Genomic DNA, 24,089 nt, shown 5'->3' with positions numbered 1-24,089 from the left:
GTTCGTGAGAAGCTCAAGAATGAGACCGATATTGTGTTGAAAATAAAGAGGAGGTCAAAAGCAAATGATGTCGGATTCTTACAAGAGGTCAAGTATTCAGAATGGGTAGCAAATATCGTCCCTGTTCCCAAAAAGGATGGAAAGGTATGAATGTGCATGGATTATAGGGACTTGAACAAGGCTAGTCCAAAAGACAATTTTCTGTTGTCACACATTGATACTTTGGTAGATAATACAACTGGCTACTCATTATTTTCTTTCATGGATGGCTTTTCTGGATACAGTCAAATAAAGATGCATCCCGAAGATATGGGGAAAACCACATTCATTACCCTATGGGGAAAATTTTGTTACAAAGCAAGGCCCTTTGGATTGAAGAATGCAGGAGCAACGTATCAAAGGGCAATGGTCACCCTGTTTCATGACATGATGCATAAAGAAATTAAGATCTATGTTGATGATATGATTGCAAAATCTAGAACTGAAGAAGATCATCTCCAAGTCTTGAGGAAATTATTCTTAAGATTGAGAAAATTTCAGCTCATGCTCAACCCAGCAAAATGCATATTTGGAGCCAGATTAGGAAAGTTGTTGGGCTTCATAGTCAGTAGGAAGGGGATTGAGATTAACCTGGATAAAGTTAAAGTAATACAAGATCTGCCTCCTCCAAGCACTCAGAAAGAGGTCTGAGGTTTCCTAAGAAGATTGAACTACATTGCTCGGTTCATTTCACAATTGACTGAGAAATGTGATCCAGTATTTCGTGTTCTGAAGAAACATAATCCGGGAGAATGGGATGAGGAATGTCAGAAAGGTTTTGACAAGATAAAGAAATACCTGGCTAATGCTCTAATACTATCACCGTCTAGTCCAGATAGGCCATTGATATTGTATCTAACGGTGTTTGACAATTCCATGGGATGCGTCTTGGGCCAACATGACGAAACAGGAAAGAAAGAAAGAGCAATATACTATCTCAGCAAGAAATTCACTGACTGTGAAATGAGGTACTTGTCCATTGAAAAGTTGTGTTGTGCTTTAATTTGGACAACTCGAAGACTAAGGCAATACATGTTGTATCATACGACTTGGCTGATTTCAAAGTTGGATCCTTTAAAGTACATGATGGAATCAACTGCTTTAAATGGGAGAATTGCTAGATGGCAAATTCTGCTCTCTAAATTTGACATAATATATGTAAGTCAGAAGGTTATAAAAGGAAGTGTAATAGCTGATTTTCTAGCCAGCAGAGCCTTGGAAGACTATGAGTCTTTGAACTTCGATTTTCCAAATAAGGACTTAATGTATGTGGCAAACACTGAAGAAAACCCTCGAATAGACCACATATGGAAGTTAAATTTTGATGGAGCTTCAAATGCCATGGGTAATGGAATTGAGGCAGTCTTGGTATCCCCAAGTGGAGATCATTATCCTGTCGCTAGCAAGTTGGACTTCGATTGCACAAATAATATGGCAGAATATGAAGCATGTATTATGGGTATTCGTGCGGCCATTGAACGTAAAATCAAAGTGCTAAAAGTTTATGGAGATTCTGCATTGGTGATATACCAACTCAAAGGAGAATGGGAAACCAGAGACCCTAAGTTGATCAGTTATAAAGAGCTGGTTTTTGAATTGATTGACGAGTTTGATGAAATCACTTTCTGTTATCTCCCACGAGATGAAAACCAGAGGGCTGACGCACTGGCTACTCTAGCCTCGATGATTAAGGTGAACAAGTTAGAAATCATGAAGCCTATTCAGATGAGCATATATGAAGTTCCGGCTCATTGCTACAATATTGAAGAGGAAGGAAAAGATGATCACCCTTGGTATCAGAGTATACTACAATATGTGAAAAATTGAAAATACCCTGATCAAGCTACAGAAAATGACAAGAGAACACTGAGAAGAATAGCCATGAATATGTCTTAGATGGGGAAGTGTTGTACAAGAGAGGGAAATATCAAGTGCTGTTAAGATGTGTAGATGCCGTAGAGGCTAGAAAGATCCTAGAAAAAGTCCATTAGGGCATTTGCGGAACCCATGCAAATGATTTTACAATGGCCAGACAGATCATGAGATTTTGATACTATTGGTCTACTATGGAAGGGGATTGCATTAGCTATGCCAAGAAGTGTCATAAATGTCAAATTTATGGAGATAAGATACGTGTACCTCCCTCACCTCTGTATGTTATACTGCTCCGTGGTCGTTCTCCATGTGGGGCATGGATGTTATTGGGCAAATATCACTGAAGGCTTGGAATGAGCATCGTTTCATCTTTGTGGTCATCGATTACTTTACCAAATGGGTGGAAGCTGCTTCATATGCAAATGTCACGAAATCGGCAGTTGGTAAATTCTTGAAAAAGGAGATCATTTCTCGATATGGAATGCCTGAAAGAATTATATCTGACAATGCGTTGAATTTGAATAATAGCATAATAGCACAAGTTTGTAGTCAGTTCAAGATTAGTCACCATAACTCGTCGCCATATCGCCCAAAAATGAATGGTGCAGTGGAGGCGGCCAATAAGAATATTAAGAGAATTGTGGGGAAAATGACTAAAACCTACAAGGATTGGCATGAAAAGCTATCATTTGCTCTCTTAGATTACCGAACATCTGTTAGGACCTCTACTGGGGCAACAACATTTTCTCTAGTTTATGGGATGGAAGTTGTTTTACCCATTGAAGTGGAGATTCCTTCTCTTCGAGTATTAGCTGAATTGAAATTGGATGAAGTAGAATGGGTTCAGTCTCGATACGACCAGTTGAACTTAATAGAAGGGAAAGGGTTAAAAGCCATCCAACATGGTCATATGTATCAAAAACGAATGATGCGAGCCTATAACAAAAAGGTTCGTCCCAGAGAATTCCACGAAGGGGATCTGGTGTTGAAGAAAATTCTTCCTATACAAAAAGACTTTAGAGGAAAATGGATGCCAAATTGGGAGGGTCCTTATGTCGTAAAGAAGGCCTTTTCTGGTGGAGTTTTGATTCTAAGTGAGATGGATGAAAAAAACTTACCAAATCCTGTATACTCAGACTCAGTCAAGAAATACTTCACTTGAAGGAAAGTGATCAAAGTGAAAACCCACAAAGGGCGCTTTGATTCCTAAAAAAAATAAAAAATGAAAAAAGTAAAAATGGAGAGGCTAAGGAGAAAACCCGCAAATGACACCTTAGGCCAAAGGGGATTTGAGTTGAAAACCCGAAAAGAGCTGCTCAAATATTGATCAGAATGGGGCATGAAGCGATCAAAGCAACTCGAATCTTCGAGCATATGGTAATCTTGTTATACCTGAATCAACAGGGAAGGGTAGGCGACATCTTGGGGCATCGACAAAGCACTGTAGATCTCCTAAACACATGCCAAACTCAAAATGGTCTTCAGAAAGTTTGTTCAGGGAAGGTCAAGCTGCGATAGCCGGAGCACCCAATTTTCCAATTATTTATATTGAATTTGTTGTTCTTGGAATACTTTTTTCTTTTCCAAGATATGCATTCCCAATCAATTTCTTGATTATCCTTCTTTACTATTTGTGATAATTTATTCATTTTGAGCTATGCCCAGAACCAACTTTATTCTTATCCACTGTTATGACCATTTTTGCAAGCATGTTGCATTGGAATAATGATCAATGGACTAATAAAACTTTCACAAAGGAAGTTTTGCATATTACTCTGAAAAGTTTCTAAATAGTATAGGAACCTGAAACAGGACTATTGTTTAGAACACACCAAATTTAAAGGTTGGAAATTTGAGAAGGAAGAGTCTAAATTTGGACATTCTCTTTGGATTTTGTTGTCAAATGCATTGATTGAACAAAATGATAGGATGTCGGGTTAATGACAAATCTTAAATAAACAAGCAAACAATAATCATCAGGCAAGAGAAAGAGGTTACCTCGGAGAAGAGAGCCTTCATTTGCACATAAGTCTTTGGTACGACACCCTGGGAATGGTTTAGGGAACCAAAACAATTTTAGATCCTATATCCTTGATTTGTGATAAGAGAGGATTCTGATAAAAACCACATATATTTCTACCCTATGGTTGCAGTGGGAGAATGATGGTACAATTTTTACGCCCCAATGGATTAAACTTTGAGATTTACAGTGGGGAGGCAACCTGGCTAGATGTTTCTTCAGAAAAACCGGTTAAGCAAGAAGTCGTTGTAAGCACATCAGTGTTAAAGCCTTAATAAACTTCGAGTAATGACAAAGCGGAATCATTCTCGGAAAAATAAAATTCTGCATTCATGCAAACACCATTTACACTTATCTAGTGAGGAGCATTTGATTCATTTTGATCATGCCATCCTAATCATTAGGCATAATTAGGTTCATTATACAGGTCGTGTTTCCCAAAGAACAGATCAGTGAATATAACAGATCTTGTCTCCCTGAGCAATAGCGGAGCAGATCGAAGATGGTGAATCTTATCTCCCTGAGATTACAGCGGAGCAGATTGAAGCCAGTAATCCTATTTCCCTGAGATTACTGTGGAACATATTAAAATAAAGGATCTTATCTCTCTAAAGTTATAGTAGAGTAGATCGCATCAGGTCTCATCTCCCTGAGATTACAGTGGAATAGACCGAAGAATTCCAGATCTTATCTCCCTAAGCAATAGTGGAGCTAATCGAAAATGGTTAATCTTATCTCCCTGAGATTACAGCGAAGCAGATTGATGAAGCCAGTAATCCTATTTCCCTGAGATTACAGTGAAACGGATTAAAATAAAGGATCTTATCTCTCTGAAGATACAGTAGAGTAGATCGCATCAGGTCTTATCTCCCTGATATTACAGTGGAATAGACAAAAGAATTACAGATCTTATTTCCCTGGCGGTGCAGTGGAACAGATTAAAGCCACAACGGCGAATCTTTCTTCCCCGACATTACAGTTAAAAAGATTGAAGCTACAATGGCGAATCTTACTTTCCAAAAGTTACGAGTTACAAATCCTATCTCTCTGATATTGCAGTGGAGTGGATCGAAGCACCAATTCCTATACCTCTGAAGATGCAGTAGGATAGAATGAGGCAACTCGAAGAAGAATAGCACCAAGGTCCAACATGACCGGGCAAAATTGGCCATTTTTAGAGTTTTTGCTCCGTTCCCGTTACACGACAACGACTAAAGAGGGGCAGCTGTAATAACCCAAATTTGCCCGGCCCAAGTCAGAAATAAATAAACAAAAAATATAAAAAAGCAAATAGAAAATAGTCCATTTTAAATGTCAATTTACAGACTCTAGGCCCAATACTGATTAACTCAAACCTAATTCAGCCTAAAATACCCAAAAACCCAGGCCCAATACACTATGGCCTGATTTGAAGAAAATTCCAAACACAACTAGGGTTTCTGAAATCCTTTTCACCGCAGTCAAGCCAGGCTCTTCTCCGCATGTGCGCCACCGCTACGTGCCACTCCTCACACGCGCCTCTGTACACTCCAGCTAGACTCCTCCGTACGCGCATGCCTTCGTCTCCGTACGAGCACGCCTCTCCCCATGTACACCGAGCCATGCCACGTCACCGTACGGCCTCGCACCTGCAAGAACAAACAACAAACAACCAGCAATGACAAAAAAAGCAGAAAACAAAATAGCAAGGAAAGAAAGGAAATAATAGAAATAGCAGAAGAGATTTTGGGTTTCTTATTTATTTTTATTTTCCTTTCGATTCGGTTATATAAGACTGATTCCAACACTGTAAAGGGGTTCCTTTTCCTCTACACACACGGGGAGAATCAATACAAAAAAAATCAAATTTGAAAAGAAGGTGTTTTTCTCTCTTTTGCATTCTGTTCTTTTTTCGATTCATATTTCTTTCTTTTCATGTTTTTTAGATATATATGAGAATAGATATATAGAATAACGAAGAGAAAAAGGAGAGGGGGAAGGGAACCCTTACCTTCGCAAAGGCATATCAGCGGAGCTCCGTTCACTCCGTCCGAAATCGGAGATAAATGGGGATTTCGAGATTGCGGCGCGGAGTTGAGAGGGGAGTCCTTAGGCTTTTCTTTAAAATGGTAGATTAGGTTAGTTTAGGGTTTTTTTATTTTTTAGGCAGATTATAAAAACGACGCCGTTCAGAAGCCTCTGACCCGCGCGGTGACCCAACCCGGGGGAAGATCCGCGCGTTCTCCAACATTTGGGTATATTGCGGAAAAGGCCCTTCTGCTCTTGCATGGTTTTTAAATTGGCCTTTTTTTATTTTTAATTTTTTTCCTTACATTTTGATATTGCCTCATTTGGGTTCGCATCACTGCGCTGCGTTTTGGGGAATGGAATAATTTCCAATCTGGCCCCCTTGTAATTCGCGACTTGCAGTTTGGACCCTCCGTGTTTTTTTAACTATATTTATGGCCCGCTAATTCTATTTTAACTTTCGATTTAGTCCCCTTTGTGTTTTTTTAAATTACTTAAGTATTTTTTATTATTATTGTTATTATTATTAATGTTACTATAATTATTAGTATTATTATTTGTATTAGTTCATGTGTTTATTTATCTATGTACATATATCATTATTTTGTTATTTATATTATTACTTTAAGTTTTGAATTATTATCATATATTAATAGTTAGTTTCATTACGTATTTTTACGTAATATTATTTTATATTATAAATAAAATTATATTACCACTTTGGATTTATTATACATTTGTTTTAAAATTTATTGCGTATTATTGTTTAATCTTCATTATATATTGTTATTATGAATACACGTACATATATATATTATTTAATGTACTTTGATTTATTTTTACATAATACTTACTTTAAAATTTATTTGGATACTATTATTTTATGTAGTATTTATCTTTAACCGTAGTTTTAATTTATTTCAAATTTTTATTTATGTATTATTTATTTTAAATTTATTTTAATATATAATTTCCTTTCTTTCATATTTTTTTTGTTATTTCAAACTTGTACATTAGGTTGGTGTTTGTATTAATTCACTTGTTTCTTAGTATTTTTATTGCTATTAGCTTTCAAATGTTAGTGTTGATATTTACATGTGATGTGAAATTATTGTATTTATGCGTATGGTATTTGTTTATTGGTATTCATTTAATATTAGTGTTTATTAACTTCTATTGTGGTTTATGAATTATTGCCTCGCGTCGTGCATTGTTATTCCATTGTGCTTTATTCGTTCAAAAAGTCGTGTATAATATGGTTTAATATCAAAACCAATTTATTCAAAAACTTTCAAGATAACGCAACGTTCGGTATTTGGAATCTTTGAAAGAATTGAGCCCTAACGTATTGAGTTCAAATTTTCCTCTTTGAATCTAAATAATCATAAATTTTCTTTAATCAGAACACATAAATAAAAGCTCATTCTCGGGAATTCGATGCGTCGTGTCCTAATGTATTGGACATGGCATGTTGATTCCTCGAGATGAGAATTTTTAAAATACTAATAAGGGTTATATTCAATGCTAGGAATTTTGAGAAATTGTACCCTAACGTATTGGGTTTCAATTTTTCATCTGACTTAAAGCAATTGAATATCCCTTTTTAACTTCACTGTAAGAGTTTTGAAAATAAAAAGACAAGATTATTCTCGAGGACTAAAAATGTCGTGTCCTAACGAATTGGGTGTGACATTTTATTACTCTGAGACGAGAAGGTCTTTAGCATCCGCATCGATTTATCCAAGCATCTTTTATAAAATTAACATTAATAAAAAGGGAAGGATCGCATTTTAAAATCTTTTCAAATTCTCAACACTAAGACATTAAACAATCAACTCGGTACCAATTTTGGGTGTTACGAGGGTGCTAACCCTTCCTCGTACGTAAACGACTCCCGAACCCATTTTCTCAAAATTCGTAGACCTAAAATTGTTTTCAAGGTGATCTGATCACACCTCAATAAAGGTCGGTGGCGACTCCCAATTTTTGTTTTTTTTAGTCGACAACTAAATTTTTGTTTTTCAATAAAATATGGTTTCAACAACCTTCAGTGGTATCTATCCCCTTAGGTATCACGATATCACCTTCGTTAGGAGGACAAATTTTGACAAAAAGGGCAACCTACCCAGCCCACCAATTACACAAGCCCCATGAACGGGCATTTTTGGCATCAAAAAGTCATTAGAATACACTTCAAAACAACCAAAAATTAATTAGGAGGAGAGAGACACACATTAGCTTAGTTTAGGTTTAGTTTTCTCTAGGCTTTCTTTGGTTTTTCTCTGTAACTTTTCTAGGGTTTCTATTTTTCTCTTCTTCTACGTTATTGTTCTTATTGTTCTTTATGTTAGTTAAGTTGCTTAACACTATAACTAAGGTTTATTTATATTTCTAGTCCATGTACTTTGCTTTCAAGACTCCCTAAGCTTTAGTTCAATTTATTTCAGTTTATTTTCTAAATCTGTCAAATTTTGCTCATTTTATATTTTTTGCTTTAGATTTCTCTGTTAAATGCTTTTGGTTTCATGCTATTCAAGTTTTCTTGCATAAAAATCTCAATTTTTATAGTTTTCTCAAGCTTTACTTTCATGGCTGCCTTATTTTCCATTGTTTGTTTGCTTTCTTTACCTTGAGCATGTGTAGCTAAAACTTTAAGGAGGTTGGTTGATGGAGATGTGGATTTACTAAAATCTTTGGACAAAGGACTAAGTCATAACAAATTGGACTAATTTGAATAGAATTGAGAACTTAAGTAGTGACGCCCCTAAGGGAATATCAAGATAAAGTGAGACCAGAAGGTAACCTTTTTGTGCACCCGTTCGTTAGTCTTGGATTAAGCGGCGAGATTGGAAGAGAAACCAAACCTAATTCGTCTAAGTTGATAAAATTGAGATCGGAAGATTAAATGGAGCCACTTGGTAATTTACGCGATTTTTGTCCCTAGTCCAATATTTGGTGAACCACATTGAACTCAATCAACCCCATTAGTTTTTTGCTAGATAGTCCCTCTAGTTTACAGTTCTTGCAATCTAGTCCTTAGAGTAAAATGTTTAATTTTAATGCAAATCCATCTTTTTACGAATTTTCGTACTATAAAATCGTATGAGTAGCCACTTAGACTCTATCGTGTATGCTAGTTATTGCTCAATCGCCTCTTCCTTTGGGTTCTATCTTTGGAATACTTTAGTGTTTCATTGGAAAACTATAAATATTACAATTGACTTGTATGCTTGCAGTAAAATTAGACGATCAAAATTAGTTTTTATAAATTCAGTGTTTTAATGCAAACGTGCATAGCCGGTCAACACACTTACCTCTTGGCCTCACTTTCCTGACTGGGGTGAATAAAAGATTTACTTGGTAACCTCATCTCACAATCCGTTTACTTATATTACTTCCTAGGGTCGTCAAGCCTAGGGTTTAAAAACACATGCATTCACACCAACCAATCACTTCTACATCCGCTCGTTAATCCTCTTAAATATCTAGCCACTTATCGTCTTAAAAAATATCTTTTCTACAATTAATTTGATCATGAAAAGAACACAAATTAATATAAAAGAGAAAAGATAGGATTTATCTGTATGATATCTTGGAGTGCTCGGAATGGCAAAATCCCTTGACAGTGATTGAGATATCGGCAATTTGGAATAAGAAAAAAAAATGAAAATGCTTAATAATGCAGACTTGGATTCAAATTGAATCCAAGTTGAAGAATAAGAAAATAAGTTGTCTTTTAAGATAAACTAAATTAAAAAAAAAACCTAAAACTACTAACTAAAAACCCTAAAACGGCTTGGCAAAAGCTTCCTAAGCCTTTCCTCTAGTTACATATTTGTATAGGGTTTTAAAAGCCCTTTTTAGGGTAAACACCAACCTTAATTATATAAAAATATGTGTTGTGTAGACAGAAACATCCTTGGTTATATTTGGCCTCACGTCGCTCATGTGTAGTGATATAGACTTTTGCGTGTTACGATACACAAATTCGAATGTAGAATTCTTGATTAGCTTGGTTGTGTCGCAACTTCGAAAGCTTGCGTCACAATTCGGCTTCCATTCGTTATGCTTTTAGGCCTAAAGTTAGGTGCCCTGCACACTTAAGTAAATCGTTAAAACCACCTTCAGGCCCACTGTAACACCCCAAACCTAGCTTACATGTTACGATCGAATTTTGGAGGTCACATTAACAACCAAAATGGACAAGTAGAAACGATTAAATCTTCAAAAATTTATTTTTAAAGTGTTTGCTTATTTTCATAAAATCGTAATGACTCTATTTTATAAAAACTTTAATGTTACTAGGTTTAAAATAAGATCCAATTAAGTGAAAGTTCTTATTAATTTTGGAAACATATTTGACTTATAATTTACTTTTCAGAAATTCAAGTACGAATTTCGCAACGGAAAAAATATGATGACTTTAATCTAAGTCGAGTAACATGCATTATCCGATTTCAAAATAAGTATCTAAATCCAATCAATGAGATGAGTATGCATGCGTAAAAACCCCAAAACAAAGAGAAAAACCCAAACCATAGACCAAATAACTTTACAGTCTAAAAACCAGATAAATTTAATAAAAACATAAGTAGAATAATTTATAAGTCCAAGGTCTGTCGTATGTCAGCATGCCATGTCCGATCCTAGTCTCCAGCATTACTTGAGATGGTTGAAACTACGGGGTGAGATAACTAGCTTAGTGTGAGTCTAAACAATAAGAACATTCAAATATTCATTCAAGTATCATTCACCATTAAGAATGTTGTAACACAAACATAGCATAAACATTACCATTCAGAAGTGTTATGGACATAACATAATGCATAATGAATTCCTACCCTAATCATCCGCTACACACCACGAGTTCCCTAGAACTCGTCTGCCAAACTCCATACATTGTGAGCTGAACTCAATGTGGTTAAACCACTATTATACTGCCATTCAAAATAAATACGATATAATCACCGTTCTCCTCCTTACTCCCGGTGCAATGCACTGACAACATATATACAGACTTAATATGTTTCCATTACTCCATGAAAATCCTCAGTCATCCATATAATCCCACCCTATGCACATGCGGTATGTCATACAAATTTCAATCAAAATCATGTTTTCGTTACATTCCCATTTCAATAGCATGTTTTACCTACTCTCATAATAGCATTCACTTTCGTAGGGTAATAACACTTATTAACCATTTAGTTTCACCATCAATATGGTGACATTCCAGCATGCCATAGTTTCATTATGATTCATAAGCAATTTTCCAGTACATGTGTAGTAGTCTCTCATTCAGTGTATTTCATAACATTTTACCAAAACATACATTTCATTTTCATTCTAATACATGCTACCCATGCAACCAGCATACATTATATCACAAAAAATTCATATTAATTCATTCTAATACCAGATACAAACATTCAATCACCCATGCAACCTTGCAAACATGCCATCTAACTAGGGCTCGAAACGTACCTGATTCGACCACCTTAAAATCACTTACTTAGTCATTTAACTAAGTCCGACCAGAAATCTTAACCATCATTTTAAGTATTAAAAATATTATCTAACATTTAAATTTTATAGGTTAAAACCCACACCTTATTTTCGCACAACCATAGCACTACTTACGAAACTCGTGATTCCTCCTTTGGACTTAAACTGAATCTAAATTAAAATACAATACTTATAGAGTTCAAATGTTGCCAAATCAGCCTAAAAAACCCTTTTAAAGGTTCAATCAAATTAGCGTTACAATAACAATTTTCAAATCCAAATTGACTAGGTTACTTACACTGATTTGATGCGAAACGTATAAGTGAACTAGATCTGTAGTCACTGCTGGTCCGAGATGTTTAAATCAGCACCTAAACATAATTAATCCCTAAAAGTCAGTAACCAAAAACCCCATTCAAAATTTAAAGCAATCAACCAAAGCATAAATTATTAACAAAGTGAAATAGTGCAAGATCTCGCACAACAACAGAGAAAGAAAAATAGGACTTACTGACATTGATACGAATAAGGGAGAGGGGGAGACAATGGACAATAAAGGAGGCTATTATGAGCGAAAAAATGGAAGTTTAAGGTAGAAAATAGGTATAGTTTGGGAGGTTTAGATGTTCAATAGGGTGGCTAGAAAAAAGATAAAAACTCTAATAATGAGGCGACACAATTATGAAGAAATCCTAGGAAAAGGGAGAAACTTTGAAAGAAAAATGAGAGAGAAGTGGATATGAGTAGCCAGAGTTGGAAGAAAATGACTAAAGGCTGAAGAATAAGTGAAAAAGTGGCCCGATTAGGTAAACTAACTCGAAATATTGCATAAAAACTATAACAGCCCGTTTTTCAGTAGTGTCAGAAACAGTGGTTTCAGAGCCACAAATTCGATGAGTAAGTTTGAAAATATTCTTAATTAATATTTATGAGCCAAATATGATTTTAAAAAGGTTTTTAATTTGGTAATTTACGTTATATAAATGATTTATTAAGTTCAAGTGGTATGACCCTAAAGTCAAGTGGTTTTAGAAAATGAGGTATCGGGACCTTGTTTCTATAAACCGAGTCGTAATTTTTTATAAATATTTACAGAGTTTTATTAAGGTTGTAGTAAAGTTTTGTTAAGAAATTTTAATGTTTCGATAGTTAATCAATTAAAAAAGACTAATTTGTAAATGATGTAAAATTTGATCACTATTTGATTTGAGTGATTAAATGGCTTATTGAATAAAGGAAAAGGGACTTAAATGGTAATTAAACCATTAAAGGATTTATTGGATGGTTTTGGGAAACTAAAAGCTTGAAATTTGGATGATTTTTAAGTGGACAAAATGGTAAATTTGTAATTAAATTAAATTAAATAAAACAAAGTTTGTATCATCTTTTCTAATTCATTTCTTTCACCAAATTGGGGAGAAGAAAGCCTTTTTAAAGTCTTTGAAGCTTTGTCCAAACTTCATTGTGTGCATGTAAGTTCATTTTAGCCTCGTTTTTAATCATTTTTATGTTTTTGATATCGTTGCAATTAGGTCCAACTAACTCATACCTTCGTTTTTGAAACTGTTAAAGATATTGAATGTTGTCATTGATGAATCTATGTGATTTTAGATATTAAATGGTGAATTTAAAGTGTTAATTGGTATTTAAAAGTATTTTGTTAAGTAATTTTTGATGAATTCACCGATTAGGGACTAAATTATTGAAATAGTAAAAATGCAAGGAGTTGATGTGAAATTTTTATAAATATGGGCTTTATTGGAAGCTATGAATATTCAGATGGTATGGGTTTGCAATAAAAATGGTTAATTTGTAAGTTTTAGGACCAGGGACTAAATTGAATAAAAGTAAAATGTTAGGGCCTTTTATAAAAATGTTAAAAATGACTAAATTGCATAAAATAACTCTTTTTACTATATAAATTAATAAATTGAATGAAATTATTAGTTTAGATCAAGATCAAGTGGAAAATCGGGGAGACATGGAAAATTTCGAAATATCCCCTTTACTTCAACATTCTGTAATTTAGTCATGTACGTTCGTATGAACTATAAACAATTAAATGTTGATTAGATTGAATGTTTAATGTGTTGTTCTATTGTAAATGAATCAATATTTATATGTGTTATTATGAAATTTATCATGTAAAGAAACAATGAAAATCTAACAACGTTCGACGATTATCGGGCCCCATTTGAACCTTAGGAATATATAGGATACAAATGACATGTCATTAGGGTTACCATGTTTTCGAGTGCTGATCCTAAATGTCCTATCGATGGCTGAGGTTCGGCATTTGTTGCGGATACTCCACAGCTTGTGTGAGCAGCATCGTGTAGCTTACATTCCGACCCATAGCTCGTGTGAGTAGGCCCATTTCACAGCTCGTGTGAGCAATGATATAAAGGAAAGGAAATGTTACAGTTATATGTTAGCACACCTAGTGTGAACTATCCTGCATATTCAATGATATTCTAAACGGTTCAACGAGCAGGAAAAAGGAAAGGAACGGTAAATGTTAAAATGAACCCTATCATATATTTATGAAAAGGGTTGAAAATGTAATCTTTCACATGGCATTATGCATATGTTCATGGAAAGGTTAAATGATTCAAATGAAATATGTTCACATGGAAATGGATCATCATATGTTTTATTTAAGTAATTTATGTATGTATGCACTAACTCGTGCATTGATAATGATGTTTAGGCTTGTGCCAAGCTTGTGTTCATGGTTGATTTTTATGCCTATGCTTTGTAATATGCAAATGGTACGGGTAAGAAAAGGAAGTGAAACGGTAAGTTCATAACTGGGATATAATATGATGATATAAAAGAATTGATGAGATAAATGATGTATTTATATGTGAGCAAACTACTTATGTTATGGATGAGTCTACCTATATCATGGATAAATACACTAAGTTGGGAATTGATAATGTCATTTTAGGCTTATGATAAGCATTGGCAACGGAATGGAAAGTAAGTAAATTGATAGGTGTATAATCTTATAGAAAGGTTGATGATTATATATTATGTCTCATAAAATCCTATCATGTTATGAATGATAAATATTTGTGACATTAATGAACTTACTCACTTGTGAGTTGATGATTATATAGATTTATGAATCTTATGGCATTGGCATTGGCACAGATTATTGGAAGCTCGATCGATTTGGAAGCTTGTTAGAGATCTATCACACTATCCAACGATTGTATCGGTAGATTTTGATGTCTTGAGCAAGGTTACAATGGCATGTATAGGTGGACTTGTGGTTTATGTTATTTGATGAGTTTGGCATGTATATGTCATTTTGGTTGATTTAACCTTGGTACTTTTGATGCCTTGTTGATGTGTGTTGTTTTGACAATGTTGTAATGCATGTTTAAATAACCAAAGTGATAGGTGATGAATTGACCTCAACATGGTCAAGTTATGATATGCTTTAAAAAGGTTTCTATTAGATATGCAAGATTGAAATATGGTATGCATATATGTTGGTTGTTGGTACCATTTGGAAATGGCTAGATTTGTGTCATTTATATGGTTTTGATGCATGTGAGAAATGGTCCAAATGGTAATGTTACTTTGACATGGAATATCTAATTCGGTATGGTTGATATGTGTCAATTGTGATATGTTTTGGTATGGAAAATAAGTTAGTTGAAGAATGGTTAATTATGCACATGTTTAGGCATATTTGATACATTGTGTTTGAGGTGTCTTTTGGGCATATAGGTTGTATGGATAAATGACCTTTTGAATTGGTCTTATTATGCATGTTTTAGGTATGTTTTTAAGGTTTGATTAAATGTGCAAATGGCTTGTACATGTGTGCTTGAATTGGATGGAAGAAATGGTCTAAATTTGGCCTATTTCCTGTCCACACAACCTAAGATAACGTTTGAGACACACGGCCATGCGACACGGCTGTGTGTCCCTTGTAGGTTTTAAAGGTGTTTCTTTGAAATTTACACGGCCTAGCACACGGCTTGACACACAGGCATGTGGCTTGACCGTGTGACCCTAGTTAGAGTGTTACATGGCCTGAGATACGTGCGTGTGTCTCAACTGTGTGAGTCACACGACCGTGTGACCTCAGTAGTGTGAAAATTTCCATCTTTTTCCATAAAGTTCTAAATGTTTTCGATTTAGACCCGAATAGTTTCTAAAGTGTTTCTAAGGCCTCGAGGGCTCGAATAAGGGATGATATGCATGTCTATGAATTAATTATACAATGATTAATGAAATGTTCGAAAATGAATGTTTTAAGTTATGTTTTTACGATAATGCTCCGTAATCCTATTCTGGCGATGGATATGGGTTAGAGGTGTTACAAAAACGGTTATTTTGCAATATTTTAATCCAAAACTAAGAAATGAAAAAACGTAATAAAATATATTAAAATGCCTAGAAAACAAGCTTGTTAAGTGCCAAAAAGTACTTAATTTGCCACTACGACTTGTGGTAGTTTAGTTGTTTCCACTTTATTTTCGGTGCCATAAAGAATTTCTATCGAGATTTCTCACTTTGTGAGAGTTAGGCTGACTTAGGAAAATTTGAAACCATGAAATCGTCTAAGGTCACACGAGTTGCGAGACTAAAGTTCTAGCCCTGTGACAATCACACGTTGATGCTCCAGAGAAGTAGGCTTTGGTCTACTACTAAATAGGTGTTTCCAACAGGTCATTTGTAAATTTAAACCTTATTTCTTCCAAATTCTTGGGGTTTTCATCAAAATTTTCCACAAAGGTTGATCTAGCACAATTCTAAATTACAATTTTCTTGTTCAACCCCTTCACTTCTTTGGCTAGTTAGCATAATTGTGTCTAGCACACAATCTACGCTAAATATTAGGGTATTCCTCTATCAACACTTTATCGAAACCATGTAAAATTAACAAAGAAACATGTTAACTAATTACAATTCTATTCAATTTTAAAGCTACACAATTTTATCGATGATCTATATCTATGAATATTTTCTTTAAAACCACCATTATACAACATACTCCCCTTCTAACACTCCCCAAGCAAAAGGGAACATTTGGTTATTGGCATCTCTACTAACAACCACCAAAAGTAACCATTTAGTGTTGTTTCAAGGAAGTATCCATGCACCCCCAATAAAGGGTTTACACTTGTCAAAAAAATCAATTTAAAAAATATTGTCAAATGCAAAAAAAAATAATTTTTTTATAAATAGATCCTTATGATATTTATAATAATAAATCTTAGACCAAATTGGTACTAATGCTTGTAGACTATGTATGGAGAGCAATAGCCATGTTGAGAGCTAAACTTGAACTCTAGAAGACACTTGGAATTCTACACCTACAACTCTAAAACATAGGAACAAAAACATGTTAAAGCCAATGGATATAGATGGAGAAGGATTGACCTTAGTTTGAAACCCTCGTCAAATCAAGAATTCAATGTGGGTTTCATTAGAAATCCACTAATCCCTTACAATACTAGAACTAGAGTGAAATTCAAGTGGAGACGTAATGGAAAAACCCATTTAAAGTAAAATTTGGAGTATAATTGTGTGGTATTAAAGAGGAAAATTAAGGTTTTCTCACATGGAGAAGTGCCTCGAAGAGGAAAGTTTACCATTCACCAATGCATCTTTGTGATAATTACTAACATTAAGACAAGTAATGTAACACCCCTAACTCGTATTCGTCGTCGAATTAGGGTTACAAAGCATTACCGAATAAACGTAACTTAAAATCATTTATTTCCCAAACATTTCAATAAACATGGCAACCTAATAATATACATGCATATCATCCCTTATTCGAGCCCTCGAGGCCTTAGAATCACTTTAGAAATTATTCAAGACTAAATCAGGAACATTTGAAACACTAAGGAAAAATTTAGAAAAATTTAAACTACAGGGGTCACACGGTCGTTTGACTCACATGGCTGAGACACACGCCCGTGTCTCAGGCTATGTAACAATCAAAATAGGGACACATGGTCATGTCCCAACCCGTCTCCGTGCCCGTGTAACTCTCTGACATGGGTCACACGGCCAAGCCACATGCCCGTGTGCCAGGCCGTGTAACTTTCAAAATGTCTTGACATGCCCTTGTGCCAGGCCGTGTAACTGCCTGACTTACATCCTTTAAAACCTACAAGGGACATACGGCCGTGTTGCATGGCTATGTGTCATACACGGCTGATACACATGCCTGTGTCTTTGGTCGTGTGGACAAGAAATTGGGCAAAATCAAGCCATTTCTTTCACCAGGTCCAACAAGTACCTACAAGCCATATGCACATATGATCAATGCACCAAAAACCTACCAAAACATGTTAATTTAACCAACTTAAAAGATCCAAAATCCATTCAACCAATGTACCTTATAAGGCACCTTAATCACAATCAAACAAACTTACCAAAACATATGCATAATTAACCTTACTTCCAACATACATATCTAGTTCCATATCGTCTTAAAGCATGCAACAATTAAGACCATTTCTAGCATAGCAACTTAATTCACCAACAAGCCAAAACAAGCCACAAGTGTATACTTTCATACTATTGTAATTATACCAAAAAGATACCTATTTACAACCTTAGTTTAATATTTTGTCAAAATGTACCATAACAACCTATATAGCCACATATACATGCCACAACCCTAAGGAGCACAAGAACTACCAACATCGGTGGATAGTGTGAGCCGAAGATTCAATCTGTCCAAAAGTCAGCAATAACAATTTACAAAACAATACACAAAAACATATAAGCTTACAGAGCTTAGTAAGAATATACTAAATATTTTAACTTAACAACAATTGAATGCAACTCTTATTCTACTTTATTTGAAGTAACCAGAGTGTAAGCAGGGGCACGTATGTGCAATTCAGGGGTACCGAAGTACAAACAGGGCACGTATGTGCAATTCAGGAGTACCGAAGTACAAACAGGGTACGTATGTGAAATTCAGGGGTACCAAAGTACAAATAGGGGAACATATGTGCAATTCAGCGGTATCAAAGTACAAAAAAGGGCACGTATGTGTAATTCAAGGGTACCGAAGTGCAAACAGGGGCATGTATGTGCAATTCAGGGGTACCGAAGTATAAACAGGGGCACGTATGTGCAATTCAAGAAACAATTAAGTGTAAGCAAATAATTGCTTAGCTATATTGTGAACAAACAAGTAGGAATTCAATTACGTATATAAATACTATGAACTTACATCGACAACTAGAGCGTAAAAGTACGATCGAGCTAATCCGTGATTTTCACCTCTTCTCGATTTAGATTCGGTTGAGATTTATCTTAATCTAAATAAACGATTATATTCAATTAAGTATTTCAATCCATCTCAAACATTCAATTCAATCCATAATCTATATTTATGCATAATTACAATTTTCCCCTAATATTTTAACCTCTTTACAATTTAGTCCTTAAACTCGTAAATTGAAATCTAAGCATTCCCATCCCTAACTCATGCTAACCAAATTTATTATGAACCCATATCAACTCATACAAATCATCATTTGACAATTTAACCATGATATTTTACTACTTTTACAAATAAGTCCCTAAATGACATTTTCATCAAAAATCACTTTACAAAACTTGTTTATATCTACAACGACTCATAATCTTTCATTAAAATTCAAGAATCATACAAAAATATTCATGGAAAAACCCTAAATCTTTAACAATTTTGCAAATTAGTCCCCAAGCTAGCTAGATTAAGCTACAACGATCCCGAAAACATAAAAATCATTAAAAACGGGGCTTGAAAACTCACCATGCACACAACCCTAGCTCAACTAGAAGCTCTCTCTCCAATGGCCAAAATCGTTTTTGGTTCATCAAATGAAGAAGATGAACACTTTGTTTTAATTAATTTAATCTTTATTTACTCATTTACCTTTTTACCCTTTAAAAACTGTAATAATTTCAATAAAACCATGTCATGGATGTCCGCTATCCACATAAATGGTCTAATTGCCATTTAAAACCACTCACATTTAAATTTAATAACAATTAGACTCCTTTAACTTATGGAACTCTACTTTTGTACCTTTTACGATTTAGTCTTTTTTACTAAATTAAACATGCAAATGTCAAAATTTCTTAACGAAATTTTTATACGATACTACTAACATATCTTGTATTGGGGAGAAGAAAGCCATTGTTAAAGGCTAAATAACAAAAATAATAATTTTTTTGTTCAAACAAAAATAATAATCACTTGAAAGAAGTTACTCAAAACATATAAAACCATTGATTGATATGAAATCAAGGACAACTCACTAAAATATGCAAAATATTTATTATGGTTATGGATTCGATTGAGTTGGTATCATTATACCCAACTCAAAGCCTCTTATTTTATAAGGGTAGATATTTTTTGAGGATATTTTTAATTTTTCATATAAATTTTAGAAAAATACTTACAATTTTAGGATTTGAACTCCAAATATTTTAACTTTATTATTTCAACCAAAGCTCTATTTATCTATTTTACAAAAATAAAATAAAATAAATTTTTACGTAAAATTTTACCCACATACCATAATCTATTTTCTATAATCAATATTTCTAATCTTTATATTTAGAAAAACAACTAACTTTATCATCAAGTAACTTTATATACATACTGTTTAAATGTGAAGTTTTTTAAATATTTTTTGGATGAGTTCTACGACAATTTGAAGTGTTTAAAATTACAGAGGGCTGAGAGTATATATGGGGCAGTTGTAAATTGGTGGATATTCCTAAATACATGGGGGGAAGGAACCTATGTTTACGTTCTTTTTATTGCATATCCATACTCATATTGACCTTCACCCTCTTTCCCTCTTCTACCTAATTTCCTCAAAACGTGAAAGAAAGAAAGAAAGAGAGAGAGGGGAAACAAGAAATGTCGACTCTGAAAGTACCTGCGGTGGCACCTTCCCACCGTGATGATGCCATGCAAATCTACCGTGCCTTCAAAGGTGATAACATTTTCATTTCTTTACAATCTCTCGTTTATTCACCTTTTTTGTGTGTGTGTGTGTGTGTGTGTGTGTGTGTGCGTGCGTGGTTTAAAAGGAGCTGCACAAGTTAGTTTTCATTTACACGTTTAAAGATAACTGAATGAACTGATGTTAATTTCCTAATGTTTGTTTTGGCGAGAATTTAATTGGAGATATCATTGCATGAATTTGATGACTCATTATTGCATGTGCAACGATATCATTTTCCGTTTCCGTTACATTTTCAGGCATAGGATGTGATGCTGCGGCAATCATCAATATTATAGCTCACAGAGATGCCACACAACGCTCCCTCATCGAACAAGAATACGAATCCACATATGGTCATGAACTTCGGAAACGTTTTTCCTCAGAGCTCACCGGTCATCTCAAGGTAACAATATATTTTCTGCTAAAATTCTTCTCAATTTTCAACAAAAATCCAAACCCATTTCCGGTTTCAATCAACAAAATCGACTGATATTTGCAAAAAAAAACTATGATCTTAGAAAGCAGTATTGCTATGGATGCACGAACCAGGAGAACGAGATGCTTTCATTTTGAAGAAAGCTTTGAAAGGAGCAGTTAAAGATCAAAAAGCAGTGACAGAAATCGTATGTTCTCGAACTCCATCGCAAATTGGACAGCTTAAACGAGCTTATTTCTCAAATGTTGGAAGCAATCTTGAAGACGACATTGAAGCTGAACTATCTGGTGAACATAAAAAGGTCTCTTTTTTCTCAGCTTTCTCTGTTTTTTATATATATTTTTCCTTTCAGGTTTTTCTGTTCAAGGTGAAAAATCACATCTATGTTAAGTACATATCTGGTCCAACTGTATAACTTTGTGGATCCAAATTAGTTGTTTATGTGTTTAAATTTCATGTTCTCTATAAAGGTTTACTGTAGAAGAGCCATAGGAAGAGAGCGATTACATTCATAAATTGTACTTAAGTTTTTGGAATAATTGCTCACTCATTGTCTTATTGTTACTTGAGTTGTGTATTGTTGAGTTTACTTCATATACAAATCCATTGATCGTGAAATTTTACGGTTAAACTCAAGTCTACAAAAGCTGTACGAATTGAGAATAATGGGTTTGAATTGAAATTACAGTTACTACTTGCCTTTTTAACCACATCCCGGTACGAAGGCCCAGAATACGATGAAACGTTGGTAGAGGAAGACGCTAAAGCACTGAACAAAGCGGCTAGGAAATTTGGTCTTGCGGGAAAGCCTTTCATACAGATATTCAGTGATAGAAGTAGGGCACACCTTTGTGCTGTTAGTGACATCTACAAAACCATGTTCAAGAAAACATTGGAGAAGGTAAACTTTTATCCCCACATTATTATATTTAGTATTGAGTTAGTCTTCCACGTACCAATCTCCATGTAACTTAATGCAGGCAATACGAGATGAAACTCACAAGAACTTTGAATATGCCCTTAAGACAATATTAAGATGTGCTGAAAGTCCTCCAAGGTTCTATGCAAAGGCGAGTTTTACTTCGTTTCCTAGTTCCCCATATTTGTTGCAACTTAAATATAATAGAATAGTTGGTTCATTTTTGTTTCCAACTGCAGGCGTTGCGAAAAGCAATGAAAGGTATTGGAACGGCGGACACTGACCTAATCAGGATTGTGGTTACAAGAGCTGAGGTTGACATGCATTACATAAAGGCAGAATATCGTAAAAAATATGGGAAGACTTTGAACGACGCCGTCTATTCCGATACCTCCGGCCATTACAGAATTTTTCTGCTTGCCCTTTTAGGTAACAACAATTAGGTATTTCGGACCCGACACATGTCATGAACCCGCACTATACAATATTAGAAATCTTTGCATAACCAATTAAGTTCATTATCTATCTTTCCACTGTACAAATTACTTGTACCTTTCCCTTTTAGTGACTTCAACTATGTTTCTATATTGAGCCATAGTTGTTAATACACCTTATGCTTACTAGCTAATCAATGCATCAACTTTCAATACAAATTTTCATTACTTAATAGACCAAGTTCTCTATATTGAGCCATAGTTGTTAATACACCTTATGTTTACTAGCTTATCAATGCATCAACTTTCAATACAAATTTTCATTACTTAGAGACCAAGTTCTCAAGCTTTTACAAGTGTACATTTAATTCTTAGTCTCAATTATCAAATCCATTATTATTATTATTATTATTATTATTATTATTATTCATTTTCACGATTCAAATTTAGATATTTAATATCACAATTTAATTTACGGCTTTAACACATTTTATACCTTTATTCATATTTAATATACAATGCATTATTTCTCAACCTAATTTCAAGTACAATTGCCAATCTTCAAAATCATATATCATATACAAATATTAGATCTCTTAACAAATATAAGAATTCTTTAGTTCTTTTGACCAATTCATTCATAATATAAACCAATTCAATAGTTATATCATGTCATAATTTTAGTCATGGTGACTAATATAGTTTCCTTTGTATCTTGTAATGCTGGACTATAAGTAGGATATGTGGAATGAGAAATGATTGTATGAAATAGTGACGCCACATCATCTTGTATCCCTTTCCAATTTTTAAATGATATTTTAGCAATTTTTCTATATCATTGACATATAATTTTGGTATTTTTTAAACAAGAACCTTGAATTTGAACCTCGACCCCAAAACCTTGAACCATGAACCTACCCCTGAATCTTAAATCCTAAACCTTAAACCCTAAACCCCAAACCTTAAACTTAAACCCTAAACACTAAATCAAAAGGTTAAGTTTAGGGTTTAAGGTTTAAGATTCGAGATTTGGGTTTATGGTTTGAGGTTTGGGATTTAGGGTTTGAGGTTCAGGGTTCAAGTTAAAAAAATTTATCAAAATTATTTATTAATGATATGTAAAAAATTGTAGAAATGTTATTAAATAATTAGAAAGGGATACAGGATGAGATGTTGCATTTGTTTCATACAATCCTTTCTCTATATGGAATTTACCCTTCACAAACGCTATAATGCAGTTATAGTGCAACCAACCAAAACAACTAATGTATCAATAATTTAGGCAATTAAAATGCATCCTCCTAAACCCTAAACCCTCCTAACACTTTAAGGGCACTAATAGTGTAATCAAATATATATTTCTTGTGTACTCCACAACCCCGTACACAATATATTTATTCAGTGCTATCACAGTTCTTATTGGCATGCCAATATATCTTACTCTGTTTCCACCAAGCTATTAGGGCATTTAAGAAATGATCATATGAAATCTCACATAATGAGCACTTATACATTTCTTTTCCATTGTTTAGCATAGTCATTTACATTAAAACAAGCATATGGATCACCTTGATTCAATCATGTCACCAACCAAAGTTTCATGTAATTACTCATCTTACCAAAGGCACATTTTTACCAAATTAATTTTAAGATTTTGATCGTGTATCTCATATAGTACCTAGCTTTTGCAAGCTATATAGTACCTAGCTTTTGCAAGTTTACCTTAACTTACTTATTTTGGCACTTTTACTTTAGACATAGGATTTCAAAATTGAAGGCATTTAAAAATGTTTCATATACTTATTAATGTTATATAACACTTTCTACTTGTCTCTTAGTTAACTCAATAAACATTTTTAAC

General features: G+C 34.2%; 1 protein-coding gene across 1 annotated transcript; it reads left to right on the top strand.

Annotated features, from left to right (window-relative positions):
- Positions 1–20,293: 20,293 nt before the first annotated feature.
- Positions 20,294–22,533, top strand: LOC105765977 (annexin D5). The gene is made up of 6 exons (XM_012585268.2): positions 20,294–20,427; positions 20,697–20,842; positions 20,958–21,176; positions 21,564–21,776; positions 21,856–21,945; positions 22,034–22,533. Exons 1-6 carry the CDS (start codon positions 20,352–20,354, stop codon positions 22,235–22,237), a joined length of 948 nt encoding a protein of 315 aa, XP_012440722.1. The 5' UTR covers positions 20,294–20,351; the 3' UTR covers positions 22,238–22,533.
- The last annotated feature ends 1,556 nt before the right edge of the window (positions 22,534–24,089 follow it).

Source organism: Gossypium raimondii, chromosome 5, assembly GCF_025698545.1.
Source record: "Gossypium raimondii isolate GPD5lz chromosome 5, ASM2569854v1, whole genome shotgun sequence".
NCBI classification, from domain to species: domain Eukaryota; kingdom Viridiplantae; phylum Streptophyta; class Magnoliopsida; order Malvales; family Malvaceae; genus Gossypium; species Gossypium raimondii.
The sequence above is the reverse complement of the archived record's forward strand: the minus strand, read 5'-3'. Positions and strand labels throughout refer to the sequence as shown.